Raw genomic sequence first — 15,854 nt, 5'->3', positions numbered from 1 at the left:
GCCCGGCCTTCAGTTGTTTCTTGATTAGAATAGTTGGAGCACTGTGATTCTGCTCTTGCATGTTTCCATGCACACAATTTTATGTGCTGCTCTATACCATAAATGCAGCATTCAAATTCATTTGAGGTGCAGGCCTGGAAGTTAGAGATTAGCTTTTGGTTTATTAGTTTCAATGATTTTATCTGAGTTAAGCTGATCAATCTCTTCCTGGCTGAATCCAAATTCTTTAAGTATCTCCTTGCTGTGTTCTCCCACAAAAGGATCTCTTTTGGAAGAAGGGATGGCAGGGGTGTTGGATAGCAGAGGTGCAGGGCGGGGGCTCACGTCCTGCTCCTCGCCAGTGATAAAGGAGCCCCGTTCCTTGTTATGATCATGATGGACAACCTCTTCAAAGGTCAGAACTGGAGTCACACACGCATCTGTGCCATCAAAGATTTGACACCACTCTGCCTTTGTCTTCTTTGCAAATACATCTGCAAACTTCTTCTTCATTTCTGGCCAATCCATCATGCTCATCTGATGGGGAAGTTCATCAGATTGCAGTCCAAGTCCTGAGGGAAAAACACAATTTCTTAAATTACTATGCTTTGGGTAGAGTGATTACAGTCCATAAAAATGAATGTTGAGCCCATCATGCTGTCCCGAATAAGATATTCAATAAGGGCTTCTCAAATGAGTCAAGAAAAGCAGTTCAGAGTCAGTTTGAAGTTGAATACAGCCTGGAGAGGACAGAGGTAGCAGGTGCAACGGGACTCGAATCAGACTTGTCATTGCCAAGATTTTATTATTTACATTTCAGCGAAAGTAGTCTATTTTTAATGGTCTACTTTACAGAAATTTATTTCTTTCCTCTGAGTAGGTTTTGAAAAAGAAATTTACTCAGGACATTACTATCTGTCCTATTGAATTAAAGCAACCTCATATTTTATATAATGCACCCAAACCCTATAAAAAATAAACTTCAAACAATTTTGCACTTGACTAGCTCAGTTTTCAAGGAAGAAGCCTGAAGACAAATGATTAAATTCAAGATTGCAATTTTATAAATAATATCCATTTCTTTTTATCTTGGTAAAATAAAAGAGCTGCCATCGCCAGACCCAGTGGCCCATGGCTATAGTCCCAGTTACCCGGGAGGCTGAGGCAGGAGGATCTCTTGAGCCCAGGAGTTTGCGACCAGCCTGGGTGACACAGCAAGATTCCCATCTCTAAAACAATAAAATAAATAAGTAATAAATGAAAATTAAAAAAATAAAAAATAAAAGAGCTTGAAAGAGGCTGTGTATTAAGAATAAAGGACTTGTGAGATAGCCAAAGACTCATGTAAACTGCTCCTACAGTAGGTATGACAGAACGTTATCAGCAGCCACTCGGCAGCGGGGCATGCAGACTTTCCTCTCTGGCATGAAAAGGCCTTGACAGGCCGGCCAGCACCACAGCGCAGGGCAGAAGGAAGCAGCCACCTGGGGACTTAGCAGGAAGGATGGCATCTCTAGCTCAGGACTCCATCTGTGCTTCCTTTGCTGACCAGGTGAGCGTAGCCCTGCAGAGACACCCGAACACCAGTGCTCATTAAATTATGCCCAAAGGGCCACTGTCCAAGAGTTTGGTGTAACTGTCACTTTTCTTCCCTCATATAAAAGGGTTTTAAATTTTGATGGTTAAGTGTCAAGTGATAATGAAAGGATGTTTTCTTTATATTTTATGTAAGTTTAGCCAAGTTAATCAAGTAATTCTCACATTTATCATCCTGTCCTTCTCTACCATATTGAAGATCAATGGCTAATTGTAAGGCGCTCTGAAGATGCCAAAGTCCCTCCAGAGGTAAGAAGACATGAATACTGCAACCTCTTCTCAGGGTTTTGAGGGATGTGAGAAAATAAGAAGAACTCACACAGTTCTGGATGTTTGTAAACAGCCACCTGTGGGATACAAGTAAATTTTCCTTTGTAGCCACTTGTCCTATTCAAATACCAGGACAGATTGAAGCCATACTTTCACGTTATCATTATAATTTACAAAGAAATGTTTTTAACAATGTCTTTCACTTGGCTTTCTCTTTCCTGACTGCCCCAAACTCTGTGATTAAAAAGCATATAAAATGAGCAGTTAGTGAAAGGCAGCAATATAGATCATAGCTACTGTTGGAAACATCTTTGCATGGTTTTTAAACAGATTTTTTAATCAAAATCATAACACTAAATAAAGCTGGAGCCATTATGTTGTCTAACAAATATTATACTTGAGATCACACAGGTCATAGTTTGTATGTTGGAAGAATACTAGAAATCAAAAGACCCCAGGTTCTACCGCAACTCCTCCCTACTCCAGCTCTTCCACTGCCGATCACCCCTTCTCAGCCCACAATCTCCCATCCTGCCCACAAAAGGCTGTGGGTGCAAAGACGGGTGGCTTTACAAATAATCAGGAGGATTACGGCGTTTAGACTCAGCAGGAGAAAACACAAGAGATGGTGATCAGGAGTCGAGGGGCTGGAGCAATTAGTCTGTTGAAAAACATCTTGTTTCATTTTTCAGTACTTCCAGGAAGGCTCATTCACTGAGGTGCAGCGTGGATGTTGGAAATTAGCACTCCACACTCACTGGCATCTCCCCCATTACCTGTGGCTTCGCTTTCTGTGGTTTCAGCTACCCCCAGTCAAAGGAGGTCTGAAAATACTGAATGAAAATTCCAGAAATAAACAATTCATAAGTTTAAACTGTGTGCCATTCTGAGTAGAGTGTTGAAATTTCCCACCATCCTGCCCTGTCCCTATCCAGCATATCCACGCCGTGGACACCACTGACCCTTCGTCACTCAGGAGCTGTCCTGGTCATTAGATCGACTGTCAAGGTATCACAGTGCTTGTGTTCAGGTCACCCTATTTCACTTCATAATGGCCCAAAGTGCAAGAGTAGCGATGCTGGCAATGCGGATATGCCAAAGAGAAGCTGTAAAGTGCTTCTTTTAAGTGAAAAGGTAAAAGTTCTTGATGTGATAAAGAAAGGAAGAAAACTGTACACTGAGGTTGCTAAGATCTATGATAAGAATGAATCTTCTATTTGTAAATTGTGAAAAAGGAAAAAGAAATTTATGCTAGTTTTGCTGTCACACCCCGAACTGCAAAAGCCACAGTGTGTAACAGGTGCTTAGTGGAAGACAGAAAAGGCATTAAATTTGTGGATGGAGGACATGAACAGAAATGTGTCCTGAGTGACAGCGATCAGGTTTAGTATCATCCACGGTTTCAGGTATCTGCTGGGAGACTTGGAATATATCCCCACAGATAAGGGAGGACTATTGTCCATGTTTTAAAATAACAAATTACACCAGGAGGGGAGTTAACTTCTAGAATGGCAGAATAAGGAACTTCAAAAACTTGCATAAAAGCAATGAGAACACTAGCAAAAATTGTCAGAATGAACTTTTTCATAATTTTAGAAATTAACTAAAAGCTTGTAACACTCCAAGGAGCATTTATTCAAGAAAAACAGCAGAATCTTGGTAAGACAGTGAGCTTTGTGGTGTTAGAACTTGGGTTAATTTCATCCCTCTCTCCCCAGCTCTGTGGCGGTCATGAAAACCAACACCTCTCAACTATGGGAGATGTGAAAACCATCAGGATAACGGCCCTTGGAGGGGGCAGAATGAGTTTGGAGCTCCCCCAAAACCCCAACCCCAGAGAACTATCATTATTTGGCTTGTCTGGCAGTGCCCTGAAAGGCTCCATTCTCAGGGCCTGTCTTTATTTCATCTGACTCAGAGCTTACTCTGCTCTACCCCTAAAACATTTGTTTAAAAAAAAACGAGTGGCAATTTTATTTAATCTGGCAGCTGTCGGAGGTGGTGTTATTTGTTGGGGTTAATGAGAAGCTGAAAAAACTGGGGAATAGGATATCTACAGGGGGCTTTGAAAAGTGCCAACATATTCCTGAGAAAGTATTAAGAATTCCTGAGAGGGCTGCGCACATACACGCGTGCAAGGCTGCCTGAACATCAGGAGGGAGCTGAGAAGCCCTCGTGTCTTACCTCTGCCTGGCCTTGAGGCTCTTCGCAAGCTAGAAGTTAAGACACAGAATGCTTCAGAAAACGATGGGAGATTTACTGGTTCAAGGCATCTAAGGACATTTCTGTCCCATCATTAGCCAACCACTAAGCTAACTGAGCTGACTCTGGTGGCTGCATGTGCCAAAGAATACAGACTTAATACAAGAAAGTCATCAAGCAAACAAACAGCAACAAAAATCTAGGACCAGGGAGTCCAACGGAGGAAAGGGGAGACCTGATTTTCAGAGTTGGCACATTAAATTATTTAAAATGTTCAGTTTCAGCAAAAAAATTGAGGCACGCAAAGAAGTAGGAAAGTATGATTCACACACACACATAAAAGGAATCAACAGAAATTGTCCCTAAGGAAGCCAGATGTCAGACTTAGTAGACAAAGACTTTAAATCAGCTATTTTCAATATGTTCAAACACTGAAGGAAATCATATCTAAAGAATTAAAAGAAAGGATAAGAACAATGTCTCATCAATAGGGAATATCAGTAAAGAGATAGAAATAATTTTTAAAAAGAACCACATAGAAACTTTAGAATTGAAAATAACAATAACAAAAAATTTACTATAGGGGAATATCTCAACAGCAGATGTGAACTGGCAGGAGAAAGAATCAGAGAGAGAGAGAGCAATTGAGATTATCTAGTCTGGGGAAGTAAAAGAAAACTGAACAGAGCCTCAGAGACTTGTGAGACACCATCAAATATACCAAAATATGTATTAAGGGAGTCTCAAAAGGAGAGGAAAAAAAGGACAGAAAGAATCCTTAAAGAAAGAATATCTGAAAATTCTCAAATTCGATGAAAAACATTCATCTACACATCCCAAAAGCTCAAGGAACTCAAGTAAGATAAACTCAAAGATCCATACCTAGAACTAATAAACAAGCTCAGTAAGGTTGCAGGACACAAAATCGATACACGAAAAACAACTGCATTTCCACACACCAGTAATGAACATCTGAAAATGTTTCCATTGACAGTAACACAAAAAAGAATACTATTCTTCAGAATAAATTTAACCAAAAATGTGTAGTGCTTGTACACCGAAAATTACAAAGTATCACTGAAAGAAGTTAAAGAAGACCTAAATTTGATCAGGTGCAGTGGCTCATGCCTATAATACCAGTACTTTGGGAGGCTGAGGTAGGAGGAATCACTTGAGGCCAAGAGTTTGAGACTAGCCTGAACAACACAGTGAGATCCCATCTCCATACACACACCTGTAGTCCCAGCTACTCAGGAGACTGAGGTGGGAAGATCACTTGTGCCCAGGAGTTTGACAACAGAGAGAAACCTTGTCTCTAAAGCTTAATTAATTAATTAATGGAAAGTAACCCATGTTCATAGACTGGAAGGCTTTATATATACTTTTTTCTTTTCTTTTCTTTTCTTTTTTTTACAGAGGAGCCTTGCTATGTTGCTCAGGCTCATCTCCAATTTCTGAGCTCAAATAATCCTCCTGGGAAGGCTTAATATTCTTTTTTTTTTTTTTTTTTGAGACAAGAGTCTCACTCTTTTTGCCCGGGCTAGAGTGAGTGCTGTGGCGTCATCCTAGCTCACAGCAACCTCAAACTCCTGGGCTCAAGCGATCCTCCTGCCTCAGCCTCCCGAGTAGCTGGGACTACAGGCATGCGCCACCATGCCCGGCTAATTTTTTCTATATATTTTTAGTTGGTCGATTAATTTCTTTCTAATTTTAGTAGAGGCGGGGTCTCACTCTTGCTCAGGCTGGTCTCGAACTCCTGAGCTCAAACAATCCGCCCACCTCGGCCTCCCAGAGAGCTAGGATTACAGGCGTGAGCCACCGTGCCCGGCCGGCTTAATATTCTTAAGACAGTAATACTCCTCAGGATTGATGTACAGATTGAACACATCCCCTATCAAAATGCCAGCAGCCTTTTGTGCAGAAACAGGCAAGCTGACCCTAAAATTCATACAGATGCAGGGGTCCCTGAATAGCCAAGACAATCATTAAAAAGAAAAGTAGGACAGGCATGGTGGCTCACACCTGTAATCCTAGCACTCTGGGAGGCCGAGGTGGGAGGATTGCTTGAGCTCAGGAGTCCAAGACCAGTCTCAGCAAGAGTGAGACCCCACCTCTACTAAAAATATAAAAAGTAACCAGGCGTGGTGGCACACGCCTATAGTTCCAGCTACTCGGGAGGCTGAGGCAAGAGGATTGCTTGAGCCCAGGAGCTGGAACTTGCAGTGAGCGACAATAATGCCACTGCATTCTAGCCAGGGTGACAAAGTGAGAATCTGTCTCAAAAACAAAAAAACAAAAAACAAAAAAGCAAGAAGAGAACAAAGCATTCAATACTATAAGGTGAAATGTAATAAAAGTACTAAATATCCCACACAAAAGGCATTATTATTTTTCAAAACTCTCAGCTGTTTTATAGATTAGTAAAATTACCTGTCAATTTAAAAGATGGGGCAAATGCCCCATAATATATTGATGGCTAGAATTAGGTTAATTAGAAAGTGGATATATGATAGAAGACAGCATGGATTTTAAAAGGCCTCCAAATAGAGGCCAAAGAACCCACAGCAACGTTACCCACCTTTGAGCAACAGCTGGTAGAACTGGGGTTCTATCGCTCCCACAGCCATGAATTCCCCGTCCGCTGTCTTATAAGTCGTGTAGAAAGGTGCTCCCCCATCCAATATGTTCTGTCCTCGAGGTTGTGTCCACAATTCTTGAGTTTTCCACAGAAAAGAACTTAGATATGCTGTTCCTTCCACCTTTGAAGAAGCAAAATATAATATGAATCAAAATAATTCATGTGTAAAAGCATGATTAATTCTTCTTTGGGTCTTTAAAAAATATTTGTGTAAAAATGCTTATTTTGGAGTATATGAAGATTATATCTAATTATACAACTTCTTTGATATTTCTAGAAAGCGAGTTAGAGTGACTTTATGGCAGAATAACAATTGGCTGCTCTATTCAGCCTTCTATAAGACTTAGAAGGAATTTATTTTGTCCTCCCTTTCAAATAAGATTGGCTAAGTGAGAGTACTTAGAAGTTCATTATTCTCTACTTTCATATATGTTAAAAACTACCAGGATAAAAAGTTAAAAATAAAGCAAAAAGGTTTTGAAAAATCCATCTTCTGATCTCAATACCTATAAACACATACACACAGATATATGAAGCATATCACATATCACATTACAGTTAAATTTAGCTTATTCTAGCTTGACTCTAACCCCGAGAAAATCGTATTTGAGTATTTAACATACCTCATTTTTAATAATCACTAGAAAGTTACGAAATAAATTTAGCAATATGGGTGGCAGGTGTACAGGTTTTCTGAGTCCCGACAAACTAGTTTGGGCAAGTCACCTTCCCAGGGAGTCCTGAACCAACAGGAGTAAATCCGCACGCTCAGGTACGATTATCACAAGGCTCAAACTCCAAGGCTGGACGCACTGGGCTACCTAAAGAAGACGTCCCGATCTTTATGGCTTTTACGATCTAATGATTCCAGTACCCCAGGGAGAAGGCCATCAAAGCATCCTTGTCTCAGAGGTTACCAACAGGGGGGGCGCCGTTCCAACTGCTAGCTTGAAATTTCTCAGTTACTTGCTATAAAACAACCATAAAATATATCTTTGGATACATTCCAATCTTCCCTTCAACTTGAAATCTCATGCACACCTGAATTTATGGCTGTGATCTCTGTCATCACCAAAGTTGAGTTCACATAAGTGGCCTATGGCAGTGCTTTTTTTTTAAGACTGGGTTACACAGATCTTAGAGCATTCCACATTTATATACACACACATATACATATGCATACATATGTATACTATTTTAAATATATTTGATGCTTTCTGATGCTTATGTCTAACGCTAACTATATATTTAGATGTGTCCTATACCAAATTCTAACACATCACAGCCTCAACTTATTTATTACTAGCTTCTCTTTCCAATTTTGCATGAATTTGACCTTGCCTTTGAAACACAATGAAGGAAAACTTTTGCTCTGCATATGTCTTTTTCCCTATTAATTTGGGCCTGCTCACACAAAACCCAATAATTTAGTATCTATCATATGCGAGTACCTGCTTTCGGTTCAGGCCTTACCCTCGTCAAAGCCTCATAATCAATGGGGAAATAACAAACAAACTTGAAGCAAGTCAGGTTGTCATATTAGAGAGAGCTTTGACAGAGAGTTCTGAATACTGCTTATCGGACTTTTGTATTCAGGCCAAAAATGTAAGAAGTTTTTAGATACTGTAGTGAAATAAGACATTCCTCTTCTGCTTCATCATAAATGAAATATAATCTGAAATTTGAAGCAAGCTACTTAAAAACTATAGATACTTCTAACTAATCCCTGTGACTTGGGATTTTCCTAACATTGGGTCCAACAAAATGTAGTAACAAACCGAATACTTAGAAAGTGATGAGAACATCACCCATAAGCCCTAACTTCAAGTGTTTGTGTTCATCAAAACAGCTTCACTAGTCTGACAGCACAATATATAAACATTGAATATGTAAACAGAATATAAAATAGATTTATGCTAATAAAATACTCCTTTAACCTCTTTTACACGCTGGATGTCCTGATGACATACAGGGGCACTAACAGTTACAGGTCTAGTTTGGCCCTCTCAGGACAAAACCAGGCTGTGATCAAATCCTATCTTTACTTAGCGTCACAGAAAGGTATAGGACAAGAGATAGCAGAAACAATCCTCATCTCATCGTGAGGCCTGGCGGTAGCTACCCATGCACGTGGCTTCTCTTGGCCCCTCACCCACACACCCTGAATGCTGCCACAGACCAGAGTCCCCTGATGCAGGGAAACTGCAGCCTCAATTCCCCACCAACCTTGGAAACTGTTCCATCATGTAGGCCAGCACCCGGCAGTCCAGCTCTCAGCGCCCCCAGGTCAGCTGCGCTCCCCTAGATCAGGGGTGAGTACAGCTAATGGACCCCACATCCCGCAATTATCTTAACTACGGTTTCCAAGGAAACAGCACTATGAAAAGTCTTCACAAGCAGGCCTGGGTCAAGGATTCTGCTGCCAAGGATTTGTGAAAACTACTGGCCTATAAGAAAGTATCCACCTCCCCCTAATCGGCTTTTACAACTGTGTCATAAAGGTTCCCAGTGATGAAGAAGTAATTAATACAATTTACTGATAAGTTTGGCCTTAATCAGCCAACATGAACCTGAAGAAAGTTTCAAATATGCTAACACCTTACTATCTCCTAATCATTATGTAATTCTTTTTTTTTTATTTCCGCATATTATGGGGGTACAGATGTTTAGGTTACACATTATTCAATTCTGATTAGGTATGTTCTGATGAAAGCAGCAATCACCTTCTATTTATATTTGACTATAAATAATCAATTGCATGTATTTAGTAAATTATTCAAATTATTACTAGATAAGTATTTAGCCTTAAATTCTCCTTGACACAAAGTTTGCTCTCAGTTCATTCCTTCTGGACTCCAGGGACTGTGCCCACTGGAAGAAATAGAGGGAAGTGATTGAAAGTTGGAGCTTTAGGGTCAAACTGCCTGGGGGCAGTGCTTCTGACCCTTTCCACCACCTGCTTTCTTTTTTTATTTATTTTTTCTTAGAGACAGGGTCTGGCTCTGTTGCCCAGGCTGGAAAGCAGTGGCACAAACATAGCTCACTGCAACCTCGAACTCCTGACCTCAAGTGATCCTCCCATCTCAGCCTCCCAAAGTGCTGGGATTACAGGTGTGAGCCACCATGCCCAGCCCTCCACCTGCTTTAGAAGAAGGCAGTTGACCTTTCTGAGCTGTAAAGTCTTCAACGCCACATGACAGTGAGTGTATCTCCCTCAGGAAGTTGTGTGGGTGGGAGGAGGGACACCACACGGAAGGCACCCGGCCCTGAGCTCGGCAGGGGGTGGTGTAAAGCCAGTGCTGCTCTGCTGCTATCTCACACTGACACTGTGCCAGGACTGCGCCAGGAGCTGGACATACAGGATAAATCACATTCTACTACTACTGAAATACACTTCATAAGGGGGCACAAAGGGCAATGTGAGATGTGCCCTGACGACAGTACCCAAGGCACAGACTCAGTATAGGGTTAGGCGTGATTCACCCACGAGGAGAAGGGAACAGGGAATCAAGGCTTCGGAGATGAGGACACTCTGGTAAATGAATTTTGCAAAGCTCACCAATGACCCGATTCAACTGATACCTCAGTCTTTAAACTCTTGAGGTATCCCCCAACATTTGACCCTCTGCCCATTTCTTTTCCTTGGTTTCCAGGACAACACTCCCTTCTGGTTATCTACTTCACTCTCCTCAGTCTCTGCTTCTCTTCCTTGCCCAGTGCACCTTAAACACAAGTGTTCTGTCCCCTTCCCTAGTGGGCCACACAGTCTCACGTGGCTCTCAAATTACTCCCCATATGACTCCAAAATCTATTTCCAATCCCTAACCTCAAGGATTCCACCCAGATATATGAAAGGTACGTCAAATTTAAAATGATCAAAACTGAATTCCCTTTCTTCTAGTGAAAACAATCACAATGACAAACTCGTACAGAATGCCTGCTCTATGCCAGGCACTGTTTACACACTGGACAACGGATGAACTCAATTTTCTAACAAGGCTACGAGGTAGATGCCATTATCTCCATTTTATAATAGAAACTGAGGCACAGAGAGGTTTGGTAACTTACCCAAGATCACAGCGCTGGTAACTGGCATGGCTGGGATGGAGGCAGCCGGCTGCCAGTCTGTGCTCGTGACCACTGCTCCACACTGCCTCGTCCTGCAGTAGTCTTCCTGCCACGTGCCAGCGACACCCACCAACCAGGTCATCCAAGCCAGAAATATGGGCACCAGCCCCAATTCCTTCCGCTTCCTTCCCTGCCATTCCATCACCAATTCCCAGCAATTTTACAGCTCAAATATCCCTTAAATCCAAACCAACCCTACCATTAACTGCTTTAATACTGCTCTGATCTCTTCAACAATAATTCAATAACTGGTTGCTCTGCCCCCAGCCTCATCTCCCTCAAATCCACTCTCCATCCCACCCCCAATGTCTGTGACAATGCAAACAAGTAGTGGTACTGGATTGGCCTCTCTTACCAACTAGCTGTGAGACCTTGGGCAAATGACTATGCTTCAGTTTCCTCCTCTTTAAAATAATAATGGATTCCAAATGAAGCTGTTGTTGCAAGGATTAGAAGAAATCGCACAAGGCAAGAGCTCAGCAGAGCATGAGGCAAGCACCTGATGTATGACGGTGAACAAACAGAAGCATTGTGGTATCGGACCATCCCCTACAAAATGCAGCAGGAAGGTCTAGACAGGAAGGTCCATTTCACATCGGCATCCTCGAGAACGTTCTCTACCTACTAAGGGAGACTTCTTGAACTCAGTTTTAAATGAGGATTGCTTCAAAACTGTGTTCTAAGCACAAGAAATAACTTGGGGAAAGTACAGTATAATACAATATAGGAATCAGGTAAGTCACAAAAAATTTTGAGAAATGACTCCACAAACAGATTATCAAAATATGACATTCTGACATATATTAAAGGATATGAGGCTATTTTAAAGAAAAGGACATTGTTGGTAACTTGGATTCAAACTTCAAATTTCATTTATCTCTTGTTTAAAAAGAGACTTGAGGCAACCATACATTGTACTTAGGAATAAGTGGCAGGCCTATCATTTCCCCCAATTAATACTCACCATATTCGCATCAATGACCTGACCTTTGCCAGAGCGTGTGCGTTCAAAAAGAGCCATCATAATGCCCAACGCGCACATGAGGCCACCGCCACCAAAGTCAGCCAGGAGATTCAACGGCGGATACGGATTCTCACCACTTCTGCCAATTTTGGATAGAACACCTACATCATTAAAAATAAATCTGTCTCTTTCAAATTTAATGTCTCTTTTAAATAAATACATGAACACTTTAGAGGAATAACCAGTCTCTCTAGTCACTGACCTAAGTGAAAACCAGTACGTAACACTTTTCCAAATCTGAATCTATTCAGCAAACTTATAAATAGGCTTTCGCACAAGACAGGCTCCTTATTTTGCTGGTTTATGCCTCTCTAAAACCTTATTCCAAGTGACATTTTCAAAATCTTATTGCCAAGTTTTTACTTACTGAGTTTTGGGAAAAAAATATTTATTGTTAATTTATATTGTGGCTTGAAAACAGTATAATGCACTTTCATTCTCATTGGGAACAGATGCAAGAAAATAATCATACGTAAGAAAAAGAAAAGGGATTAAATTTTAAAATAGATGTGAAAAGCCAATTCTAGACCCAATGCTTTCCTCAGCCTTTAAATGTGTAACTCACAGAAAATCTGAGATTTCCTTTAGTCAACAACACACAGTTCTTAGAATTCTAGAATCAGGCCATTCTCACAGGCAAAAATTCTAATAAAGTGATATCAGGACCTCAAAACTACGGGCTTTTTCTAGTATTCATAGAAGTGTGAAATGATGACTCGGGCAACGTTTCTCAATGGAGGTGGTGGTAGGAGGCTGTCAGAGTGAAACTATATCCATGTTTTCAAACTCCAAAGGAACCATCCCTACTACCACTAAGTCTCTTAATTCCCCCAGGGCCTTGTCTGAGAATTGACTCCACAAATGTAGTAAATAAATGCTACTAGTAAGAATTTATTATCTTCCAAATATGTTAAGATAGGGGAGGGGGGAGGTTGAGAATGATTGTTCCAAGACCCAAACCAACCCATTTTAAACAACCATGTTCTCCTTATTGATTCTGATAAATATTTAAATCTTCGCCTTTAAAAATTTTTGTTAATCACTGTACCTGTAAATCCTGACTAGGAACAAATAAAAAGCATAGAAAAATTATTTTTTCTTTCAACATACCTGACAAAGCCAAATAGTTGATATCATGGCCAGCTACCCTGGAAAATCTTCCTGACTGGCCAAATCCACTCAGCCTGGCATAGATAAGCTTTGGATTCTCCCCCTGCAGAATCTCTGGGCCGAGCTTGAGTTGCTCCATGACACCTAAGAGAAAAGTAACGATTTTAAGAGATGAATTGAGGATGGGGATAATTTCTTTCTAGAACATAAAATAGCACTCTTGCAAATAATACTATTATAATAACAACATTGGTTATGGGCTGATAGCATGTTTCCAGCAGTTAAGGAGCGAAAGAGAAAAATCACCATTTCTGGGAAGTGTAGCTTCAGGATGTTATTTCTTCTGGCACTTCCCTATTTCCCTCTAGGTATGCCAAACCCACTCAATCCCCTAAGCAGCCATCTCATCCCTTTAGTCAGTGGCTTTTTTCCCTATGTCCGCATCAGTGCCTACCACCTCCTACCTCGCACTGTGTTTACATATGCGTGTACCCATCTTCCCTATCAGCTCAGGAGCTCCTCCAGCACACAGGCCCCTAACTACCTAGCATCAGTACCTTCCTGAAAAAGGCTCAGTACATGTCCTTGGAAAGGTTAGCTACAACAGCACCTGAGAGCTTGTAAGCTATTAACAAGCACTTGGTCATTTATTTGCAAAACACCCAGATAACTCGCACCTAAAGTCTCCTGGCATTAAAAGTAATCAAGATTACATAATAAACTGTCATCATCTTTCTAAGGCTATAATAAATCACAAGAACCCACCTACATAAACACCAGCTACAACACCTTACCTGGAGGTTATATCCTTACTCACAGCTCTACCTTCCTCCTAATTACAAAATCTTGGACAAATTGTTTAACCATGCTGAGCCTCCTTCTTCTTCAAACAGGGCATCGTTAAATCACGATATAATCCTAATTATTAAATTATTATTGTTACAATCTTCAAATACGGTTGTGAAGGTTAGATGAGTTAATACAGTTCAACAAGCCTGGCATTTCAGAGCAGACATTCAATTCATTCACTGGACATTTATTGACTTCCTGCTATAGACCAGGCAATGCTTTAGATTTGTACTTGAGCAACACTGGCAGCTGTCTGAGAAAGAACTGGAGCGATACTAAACCCAAACACCAGTTTTTACAATGTCGTCACACTACTGCCAAGGCAGATTTAGCAGGTATGGAAAGAAAGAATCCCAAGTCTGGTAAGAAAGAATGACTGGATTAATGATCACCAAAATCAGGTGGGGTGAAAGGAAAATTGGAGTCAAGGATGAAGTATAGGCTTCTGTTTCAGGCAAGTAGGTGGATATTGGTTCCATTCACTGAGATAAATTATGCAGCAGGAGGAGATGTCACTTTAAGGGGGAAAGAGGAAAGGCCAGGTTTGGGATGTGTGGAAGTTGCCTGGGGGAGGGCCGGATGGCACTGTCCAGGACCTGTGGATGCCAGCAGTCTGCGGCTCTGAAAGAGCGGGGCACAGTTACAGATTTGAGCATCACCTGTCTATAAAAAGTGAAAACAAAGGGAATGGATAAGGTGGCTCCAGGGAGCGAAGCGCAAAGTAGAGAAATGAGCTGATGCTGAAACTTGGGAACACCAGCATTCAAGGCAGGGAGCGTTAGCCTGGCTCCGCGGGTGGTTTGAGAAGGGACACCACCCCCAAATAATTGCTAAATGGCTATGTACCTATGTGCAGCCTTCCGGAGAGAGAATCTATGGCTCTCAATAGATTCTCACAGGGCTGAAGACCCTCAAATAATTAAGAAAGGCAAATACAGAAAGGTTCTTAGAAAAATGGAGGGACTTGGGAAGAAGTCAGAGAGGCAAAAAGAAAATAGCAGCAGCAGTATCTCAGAACCCGTTCTGGAGAATCATCTCAAGGGACGAATGATCACAAACAATATCAAATGAGACAGAAAGATCCAGAAAGGCCAGGACGGACAAGGGTTTATGTGGCAACAGGGCAAAGGTGTGGCAGGCGCAGCCTCAGTGAAACGGCCAGGCTCCCTCTCTTCCGCGGGAAGCTTCCCCGCGTCCAGCCCGCCTCCAGCCCGCGTCGGGCCCGGGGCTCACCGCTGCGGAAGGGCTCCAGCAGCACGTCCGCCCGGGCGCACATGCGCCGCAGCACTGCCGCGCCCCGCGGCCGCTTCAGGTCCAGCACCAGCGAGCGCTTGCCGCGGGACAAGTGGCTCACGTCGCCGCTCGCGCCGGGCCGGTCCACGCGCACCACCTGCGCCCCGAAGTCAGCCAGGATCATACCGCAGAACGGGCCCGGGGCCAGGCCGGCCAGCTCCAAGACGCAGATGCCCCTCAGCGCCATAGCGGCTTCCAGCCGCATCTGAAAAACGAGACCGAGGTGCCCACTGCCCCGGCAACCGCCTGCCTGCCAGAACCCTATGCAGGTCCCGGCGCTCCTGCCGGCGCACTCCCTTCCTCGTGCGCCTGCGCGCGCCCGCGGAGTCTGCGCACTGGCGCGCTTTCCTGCGGTCTCCCTCTGGGTGCAGCTGACTGCGAGGCTGGTCGCCGGTTGCCAAGTCCGTCAGCTGCTTTCCTTTTCCTCTGGCCTTCAAGTCATACATTGCAGGGGTTGATCTTGGGATCAACCTGTCAAGACGCTTTGATTCTCTGCCCTGTCAAGACGCTTTGATTCTCACCATGGCGATCCCCAGCCCTTGTGCCATTTGAGCCCCTTCTCCTGCCCGACCCTAGAGAAATGAAAGTATTAGTACATAAATACGTAAAAATAATGCAAAGGCATTTCTTTCCATATGTTGCAGGTTGTCTCGTTCATTGCCCCTACTTCTTAGCTAGCTACCCTATAATTTCATCCAGAAGCGGTTTGGGATCCCTCCTAGCTGCGTTCGTATTGAGTTACAAACTTTGTGGGTTATATATATA

General features: G+C 42.5%; 1 protein-coding gene across 2 annotated transcripts; it reads right to left on the bottom strand.

The window, feature by feature from the left end:
- Positions 1–6: 6 nt before the first annotated feature.
- Positions 7–15,639, bottom strand: AMACR (alpha-methylacyl-CoA racemase). Of its 2 annotated transcripts, XM_012640529.1 has the most exons (6): positions 15,030–15,639; positions 12,948–13,091; positions 11,778–11,938; positions 6,626–6,806; positions 1,464–1,543; positions 7–551 (listed from the first exon to the last, which is right to left on the bottom strand). In XM_012640529.1, the coding sequence occupies exons 1-6, from the start codon at positions 15,292–15,294 to the stop codon at positions 513–515; spliced, it is 870 nt and encodes a 289-aa protein (XP_012495983.1). In that variant the 5' UTR covers positions 15,295–15,639; the 3' UTR covers positions 7–512. The 2 variants fall into 2 exon arrangements, with proteins under 2 accessions (XP_012495983.1, XP_012495982.1); XM_012640528.1 differs by lacking the exon at positions 1,464–1,543 and having other exon boundaries at positions 15,030–15,363.
- Positions 15,640–15,854: the final 215 nt, after the last annotated feature.

Source organism: Propithecus coquereli, unplaced genomic scaffold (assembly GCF_000956105.1).
Source record: "Propithecus coquereli isolate 6110/MARCELLA unplaced genomic scaffold, Pcoq_1.0 Scaffold154, whole genome shotgun sequence".
Taxonomy (NCBI): Eukaryota; Metazoa; Chordata; class Mammalia; order Primates; family Indriidae; genus Propithecus; species Propithecus coquereli.
This window is presented reverse-complemented; position numbering and strand designations above follow the sequence as displayed.

Excerpts from the sequence above, each read along its gene's own strand:
- AMACR (XM_012640528.1), bottom strand. The coding sequence starts at position 15,294 with ATGCGGCTGGAAGCCGCTATGGCGCTGAGGGGCATCTGCGTCTTGGAG. Across the intron at positions 6,807-11,777 it reads AGGTCATTGATGCGAATATG|GTGGAAGGAACAGCATATCT; the intron begins GTGAGTATTAAT and ends GCTTCTTCAAAG. Across the intron at positions 552-6,625 it reads CTACCAGCTGTTGCTCAAAG|GACTTGGACTGCAATCTGAT; the intron begins GTGGGTAACGTT and ends TTTTTCCCTCAG.